Here is an 8,461-nt window from a genome sequence, read left to right on the forward strand (position 1 = left end):
GCCTCGACGACTCTTTGTAACCGTATCGAGCTGCTCCGCTGCAAGATGTAGCGGATTCAGCGGAATATACCCTAGATCCGCCTCAAACGGTGCGAGCTTAGTACTGGCGTTCACCGTTGAGTTGATAGCAAACTCAGCGTTCGCTAAGTGAATGTCCCAGTCGTCTTGACGTGGACTGACGAAGCATCGAAGATACTCTTCGAGCGTTCGATTCATTCGCTCAGTTTGTCCGTCGCCTTGGGCCCGGTGTGCTACTGTCATGCTGAGTGACGTGCCGATAGACTTGAAGACGTGTTGCCAAAACGCAGACACGAATTTTCTATCTCGGTCGGATACAATATTCGTCGGCATACCGTGAAGTTTCCAAATGTTGTCGATGAAGAGACGGGCAACGCCTTCGGCTGTTACCTTCTTTGTTGTCGACACAAAGCGGCATCTCTTGGTCAGTCGATCGACGACGACCCAAATCGAATCAACGTCACGCTTCGTTCTAGGCAAATCCGCTATGAAGTCCATGGAGATCGATCTCCAGCGCTCATCGGGAATACTCAATGGTTCGAGTAAGCCAGGAGGCTTTGTCAGCCTTGGCTTGTTTCGTCTACATGGTTCGCAGTCAGCAATGAACGTTTGGATCGACTTGAGCATCTTGGACCAGTACCAGCGTCGTGCTAACGTCAAGTACGTTCGCTCGGCACCAGGATGGCCACTGTAGTTGGTGTCATGACTCTCCTTGATTATCGATTGTCTCAACTTCACATCGTTGGGAACAGCGATTCGAGGATGGTCATCCACCGGAGACTGGTACCACAGCAAGCCGTTTGCCTCCGAATAGTATCGGTATAGCTTGTGGTGCTGGTGTTTTTCCTTCGACTTTGAGGTGCTTGTACGTCGCTGGATTGCTGCCCGGATTGTCTGGACATCTCGATCTTTGACGTAAGCACACTTGATCCTCTTCAGCAGCTCTGAATCTGTAGACACTTGACTAAGAGCAAGACTGAAGGAAGTGTCGTTGAAGCTGGACACACTCAGGTCATTGAAATACTTCGTATCTGGCTGCAAGTCAGGTCTACGACTCAATGCATCCGCGATACCGTTCTTCGCACCTGGAAGATACGAGAACGTGGGTTGGTACTCAGCTAGAATGTTGTACCACCTAGCAATCGGCGGTTCGCCATCTTCTGTGTGAACAACCCTTCGAGACTTTTGTGATCCGTCTCGACGATCGGTGGTTTGTCCAAGCAGTAAATTCGAAAAGCTGCTAGTGCGTGTACGATAGCAAGTAGCTCCTGCTGCTGTGTTGGATAGTTGAGCTCCGCGGATTTCATCTTTCGACTGGTATACGCAATGGGTCGCTCAACTCCGTCCACGACTTGGAATAATACTCCACTAACAGCGAATTTGCTTGCATCAGTGCGCAGATGCATGGACTGGCTGAAGTTAGGGAGGTGCAACACTGGAGGATTACACAGTCGCCTCAGCTCCTTGAAATTCTTCAACTGCTCATCATTGAATTGGATCTTTGCGTTCCTCTTGTTCTTCTTCTTCAAGAGAGTGAACATTGTTGCAGTAAATGCTGCGTAGTCTGGACAAAATCGTTGGACGTAGCCAGTCAACCCAAGGAAGCTGTGCAGTTCCTCTTGTGTTCGTGGTACTGGCCAGTCCTTGATGGTTTGTACCTTGTCCGGATCCATCCGTACACCGTTGCGTCCTACGAAGTCCCCGAGACACGGAATCTCGTCGGCACAGAAGACACACTTGGCAAGCTTGACGTACAGCTTGTTGTCACGCAGGATATTTAATGTCTTGCGCAACGCCTTCAAGTGGTCGTCGATGCTCTGAGACTTCGTGAAAACGTAGATGTCATCATAAAACGATTTGGTGTTTTCCAAACCTCGGAACAGCTTTGACGTTAAACGATGCATCGTCGCTGGTGCATTACAGACTCCCATGGGCAGAGCAAGATACTCCCAGAGTCCATTTGGCGCTTGAAATGCTGTGAACTTGATATCCTCTTCACGCATACGTACTTGATAGTACGCGGACATCAAATCCATAGTGGAAAATCAGTACGCTCCGGACATCGCGTCAAGAATGTCCTCCTTCCTCGTCATTGGGATACTTTGACGTACAGTGCTGGAGTTCAAGTACCGGTAGTCGTGTACAATCCTCCAGCCAACTGGTTTTCGTACACAGAACGTTGGAGCAGCATGTGGACTGATGCTTGGACGGATGAGCTTCTTCTTCACCATGTCTACCACCCAACGCACAATCTCGCGTTGCTGCTCTGGCGATTGACGCCATTGTTGCCGATACATTGCAAGATTCGGATCCTCCACGTCAATCCTATGCTCAATCTCGCGTTTCTCGGGTAAACCTTCTGGGAGCTCAGGACGGAACACATTGTCCATGTACTCCATGAGTAACTGGTACGCGGGATTCCCCTTGAAGCTATCCCAGTCCGTATCCAGATACCGTTGTGCTTTCGCACTTCCGACGTTGTCGGGTTGATCTTGCCGTTGCAGTGAGCGAGCAACTTGCTTGATCGTCACGTTCGTCAGAACCAACATAAAGTCAGGTTCATCGATCGACTTGGTCTTGATTCTCAGGAACTTTTGTAGTTTCTTGCGAGTGATGAACTTCGTTTGGACACCAGCCTCGTCAACGACACCCATCGTGAACATATTTTCCGCGACAGTGCCTCTGCCCCCAGTACTGCTGCTATCTCCAGCCTCTCGTACAGTACCGCCGCGTTTCGACAATTCCAAGTTGTCCTTCACCGCCGAACCCTTGCCGGCTGACGCGTCTCCTGGTTGTTCGCAAACAACTCTTGGGCTCTCTTTCTGCGTTGCGTCGCAAACAGTTTCAGCCGCGGACTTCACATCCGTTTCCAGCGCGGCACCTCGACAGGAATCGGGTCTTTTCGCCGATAGGCCTTTCGCCTCGACAGATCTCCGAAGCCCGGAGGCAATCACCGGTCCGCCTTCCTCGATCGGTCCACTGGTTTCCCCTGTTCGCTTCCAATGCAGAGTCTTCACTTACGTTCCTTCGATACATCGACCTCTCCAGTCGATCTGCGGCTGCATATCCTCGAAGAATGGGATTTCAAGGATGCAGTCGAATTCGTCGGGTATGGCGTAGACGACAGCGATACACTTGTATGCCTCGCCCAACCCAGACACCAGGATTTCGAGGGGAAGTACCTCCAGTTCCGTCTCGACAATCTGGTTGTCTCCAAGTTTCACACGAATGTTCTTACCAATGAACTTCGTGGCCTTGAGTCGATGTTTCTCGACCCACTGTCTGGACACGTAGATTGTGGTTGCTCCACAGTCCAACAGCATCCTTTGGGTCGAAATTGTCGCGCCACTAACGATGATTTCCCCCTCTACGGAGAACAGTGGACGCGACTTGTAGACGAGAGGGTTTTCGCTCAGAGCGTTAAGGCTGACATTCTCAAACTTAACTGATCCGGCTACGTTCTCTTCCACGACAGGACCCTCATTCACTGACGTGGCTGCCCGTTTCCCTGCTTCTCTTGCTCCTTCTTCCAAAGGAAGCAGTTGGTCTTGATGTGGCCAGGTTTCTTGCAGTGGAAACAGGTACGACTTTCGGCTCGTTTCGAGCTAGTCTTCGCCTTGAAACGCCCTTTACCACGAAACGTTTTTCCCTTGAGCGACTTGTCATGACTCGGCGCGTGCTCAGTGGACGGCTTCCGCTTGTCTTGGCGAGTGTGACGTTCGCGCGACTCGTCGACGAAGTGTGTCACCTCATACTTGACCGCAAGTTCCATTGCGTCACTCAGGGTCTCTGGGTTCTCGAGCTTGACATAGCTACGCGTGCGCGGCTTGAGACCGTTCGCGTAGTATAGTACTTGGTCAAGCACGCTCATTCCTTCAACTCTGAAGATCAAGGCTGAACACTCGCCATTGTAGGTCTCGATGTCCGCTGTCTGCTTGAGGCGTTGAAGCTTCTCGCGCAGGACAGACTGGTAATTCGACGGTTCGAAGTGTGGAGCACATGCTCACGGAAAATCCCCCACGTGTGCTCCTCCGCTCGAGTTGTGGACCCCCCAGTGCAGAAACCATCCGGATGCTGGCTTTTCCATTGCCGATCCGGCGATTCCAGGAAGACGCGCGCTCGTGTCTTCAATTGGAATGTTGTTGATGCGGCAGGCGTTCTCGATCTGGAACAGCCATTCGCGGACGTCTCCCCCCCTCTTGCCCGTGAACTTGGGCAGATGGCTCGGCACTTTCGTGCGGTCGGCCATCGCTTGGTTCAGCCGATCGATCTCGGCGCGTAGCTGGGCGATTGTTGGCATGGGCTCCTTCTGGTCAGGTTGCAAGTGCTACCAGTATTTCAGGAAACGCTAGCTTGGGGAGGGCGCGCGAAACGAGAAGTGCCGCCCCCGCAGTTCAGGCGGATGGAACCTTCTAGAACCTTCTAGAAGGTTCCACGGCCGCCCTACATCTGCCTTTTTGTATTACATACTGAATCTATGTTAAACTGAGCCTGTCTTTGATTGGCTGAAAGTCTACACCTATCATATCTGATACACGTTCTGTCCAGCCATAGATAGATCCTTTATCGAATTTCTTAAATCGCACTTGAACATCACGAAGATTAGCTCTTGTCGTTCGATCTGTGCCCAACTCCGCTTCTAAAGACCCACAATGCTTCAACATCAAGTTGGCGATCTCAATCGCTTTCTTCAGAAAGGCTGGGTAGCGGGCTCGCGTTGTCAGCGCGAAGTCTGTGCGCTGAGGGGCTTGCACGATGAGCGCGACCTTCTTTGAACCACCAAACGATCCAATAGGCGAATCACTTTCCAACGCCTGCTTCTCGTTATACTCCGTCTGGCTCGCAAAGACTGTGAGGTTCGCCGCAGCAACCCCCGCAAGGTGGCTGTCGTTCAATGTTTGTTTTACCGCATGGCATAACGCAGCAACATCTTCAATGTCCACGGCAACAGTATCAGGCAAGGTCAGCGCTTTGCCGTCATTGCCGACGAGCTTGAACCATTTCCGCGCCATCACAGGAAAAACGAGAGTGACTGCCAGATGGTTTTGACTCAAAGAACACTCACGAAATAACCTTAGCTGAGGTGCAAATAAAAATGCCTTCTGAACTACAATCAGAATCGAGCAACTCACCCAATGAAGCTTGGGTTTGCTCCATTTTGTTCAACTGCTGCGTGACGAGGCAGTTGGACCAACTGCCAACCGACTTGGCAAAATCAACCCTCAGATGATCCACCCTGAAACTGACATTTATTAACTTAACTTTAGAAAATGTGCAGATATTTCAGTGTCCCCCTGTTTCGGCAATACGAATTTTTCTTATTGGTCTCTTTAAAAGGAAACTGCTGGGTCAACATGCAGCCACAGGAATCTGAGTCGAGCTTACAATCATCGAGTTGCGCTTGTCTTCTGGCGCCTCTGTGGCTTGGGTGGCAGGTGCAGTTATGAGCGCGAGAACGGAGTTCCTAATGACCATTGCATCGTGTTTTTCGTCCTCCATGTCCTTGTTTCGCTAGGCGGTCTTGTCGTAGTACCCAGAGGTATCTCATCTGTTTGTAGAAATATAATCTTCCGTAGGATTATCAATTGAAGCGCTGACGAAGGAGTTGTTGACGATGGAGGGTCCGCGAGAATCGATATGTCGGAGAACGAACCAGCGGTCGATGGCGTTGGTGGTGTTGGAGTCGATCCTGTTGGTACCGATTGCGTTGATGGTGCTGCCGCTGTTGCTGTCAGCTGCGAGGATGCCGTTGGAGATTCAGTCACCGGAGAAATTGTTGTCGTAGGAGTTCCCGTCATTGGACAGGAGGGCGGTGGTGCAGTATCCGTCGGGGTAGTCCTCGGTGTATCTGCAAGACTAGGCACGTCATCAGGAAATCCTTCGCTAGTAGGTGGAGCAATAGTCGCAGGATTCGCGGAAGTGGTTGCCGAAGGCGTCGCTGTATCTGACAGGGCTGTCGTTGTCGTCGGAGTCGAAGTTACAGGGGTCGTCGGGGTAGTTCGTGTGGTCGCTGGAGGATTTGCCGCTGACTGCGTGGTCACTGACGGGCTGGTCGAAGGCAGATCTGCGGTCGATGGTTGAGTCGTTCCTGGAGAATTGCTGGTTGCGGAGGCAACGGCAACATGAGATGTGCAAGTTGCCGACGAAGGCGTATTTTCCCGATGTCGCAGTTAGTTATATTTAGTTCTGTAGGAGCTCGAGAAGCTCAGTTGCTTCCAGCTCACCTTCGCTTTCTTTTCGCAGCTAACAACCTCCAAGAAAACCCTATCGGACAAGCTCATCAGCCCTTCATGAGCAATACCTATTTAACCTTCTTCCGGGCGCCTTCAGCCTCATTGGTTTCACCTACGGTGTCTCGGAAGGTCAGGCGACACGTGGAGGAAAGATCAAGGTCAAGGTCGTTCCGAGTGGTCGATGGGCAGACAGTCAGACTGAGACTGTCGAACTTGTTCACGCAGAGATAACTCCGAGAGTGGTGACAACTCAGGAGGCCCTAGATGGAGTGGGTACCTTCGTGGGAAGCGCTATATGCACGCCAAGGGTGCCCCCAGGGAAGGCCCGAATTTGGGACTACGGATTAGTCGTTGGTTATGACTGGGATGAAGAGTCGCTTCGAGGAACCCTTGATGTTAACTTTGACGGGGTCGAACTACAGGTTGCACATAAGCCAAACTCGATTCAGGATGTTGCTGTTGAGATTTATGTGTTGCGGCCTTGTGGTGGTCGTGGCGTGGGTCTGATTATGCCACTTGAACTCAAGCAGAGACACGAAAAGATCTACAACAAGTTTAGCGGAGTTGGCCAGCTGGCTGTTCGGGACTCGACAGCTCTGCTCGCTGAAGTTGGCAGCACTCCCATCGATGAGTCAAAACTGGTGCCACTCCTTGATGTAACAAGTTTCAAAGTGTATCAAGTGACCATTCAACACATCCTTGATTACGTCTACTACAAAGACGGAAAGCGCACGGCACCACCCGAAATTAAATTGGGCGATAGCATTTTCAACTTACCCAGCGAAGACGACAACAGTCAGGACCGGTCCAGATCGAATCGTCGTGAGCTAAATCCGCAGAGCGAACCTGTGTTCAGTGATGGTCTTAGTGACGCGGAGGACGATAGCGAGCCCCAGGTGTCGGTGCGACTGGACAGGCCTCCAGCGGAGTCGGCGTCAAAACGCAGACGTGTGAACAGCGCTGCCAACACCGGCAGCTGCGCTGAAGATCGTATGCAGCGACGTGGGGTTCGTTGTGATGGAGATGGACAGCTACAGAAAGATGTCGATCAATTACTCTCGCAACATCGAACAGTGCCAGTTGTCGACCCAACCGCGGTTTCGCGACCGCATATAGCGGAGACTCAAGACAAGTGTCAATTCCAGCCAACTGGAACGCAAACAGGAATATATCACTCTCTCATCAACGGTAAGTACGTGTCTATGACAGCACAGCGCTTTGTGGGGTTTGTTCAAATTCACTGGAGAAAATTTGGTTTCTTTCCACACCCTGCTATTCTGCGTGGCCTGTTTGGATGGGACTTCGGTACGAGAGGGCTCTCCATCCGACATTTCGTTCGAGTTACTGAGCAAGAAAAATGCAGCGGGGCTGCCGTAGCTTTAGCGTCAGAGGAAGACGTTCGACTCAAAGAGTCACTAATACTAAGTTCCTTATCCAAAGGACACTTACAGCCCAATACCAGGGCTCAAAGTTAATACTTTAACTTTTATGCTTCAAAACCAGAAGTGCTTTATTTACTATTATTGCGGCCAAGCCGCCTAGGTATAAATGTATCTCTTTAACTATCTAGCATAGTTAAACCTAATCAAATGCATAACGTGTGGCTTTCAGCCAACGTACTGAGAGACCTTGTTAACTCTCCAACTTATGTACTGAGAGTTTGTTAACTCTCCGGGTACTTCGTACCCCTGTGTGTTCCACACCATGTAACCCGTTACACTCTCCCTCACTAAGATGAGAACATTCCGTTCTCGAACTTTCCTCAGCGAGGTCACGTCTTGTCAAGACGACGGAGGTCACTAGACCTCACCTGTGCGTTCTGCAGCTCCACGAGCTCACAAACGCGTTCGCATCCTTGATGCCTGGCACTCCCACTCCGGCCCACGGCCCAACGTCTCCAGCGCGTCGCGCCGCCCCTGCCTCGTCGGTCCCAGACCCCTAACTGCGCTCCGCAACTGCTCCAAGAGCATCTTCGTCTCTTTCGGTGGCAGAGTACCACCAAGAGTATCGCCGTCGACACGGTCAACGCTCCATGAGCCGTCAACAAGAAGAGAGCAAAGCTCAAGGCTCGTCAGAGCCGCGGGCGCCGCCCAGAGGGAACGATGGTCTGTTCTCGGAACTCGAAGAGGGCGAAGTCGATTACGACGAGCCCATGGGTAGTGAGGATCACTCCAACCCAACCTCTCCGAGGTCGCACACTGGTGCCGCGT

General features: G+C 51.6%; 1 protein-coding gene across 1 annotated transcript; it reads left to right on the plus strand.

Annotated features, from left to right (window-relative positions):
- Positions 1 to 5,655: 5,655 nt before the first annotated feature.
- PITG_19972 (uncharacterized protein) lies at positions 5,656 to 7,628 on the plus strand (the record flags this gene model as incomplete). The annotated part of the gene is made up of 3 exons (XM_002895756.1): positions 5,656 to 5,833; positions 6,303 to 7,258; positions 7,461 to 7,628. 3 exons carry the CDS (start codon positions 5,656 to 5,658, stop codon positions 7,626 to 7,628), a joined length of 1,302 nt encoding a protein of 433 aa, XP_002895802.1.
- Between the last annotated feature and the right edge of the window lie 833 nt (positions 7,629 to 8,461).

Source organism: Phytophthora infestans, genomic scaffold (genome assembly GCF_000142945.1).
Source record: "Phytophthora infestans T30-4 supercont1.135 genomic scaffold, whole genome shotgun sequence".
Taxonomy (NCBI): domain Eukaryota; phylum Oomycota; class Peronosporomycetes; order Peronosporales; family Peronosporaceae; genus Phytophthora; species Phytophthora infestans.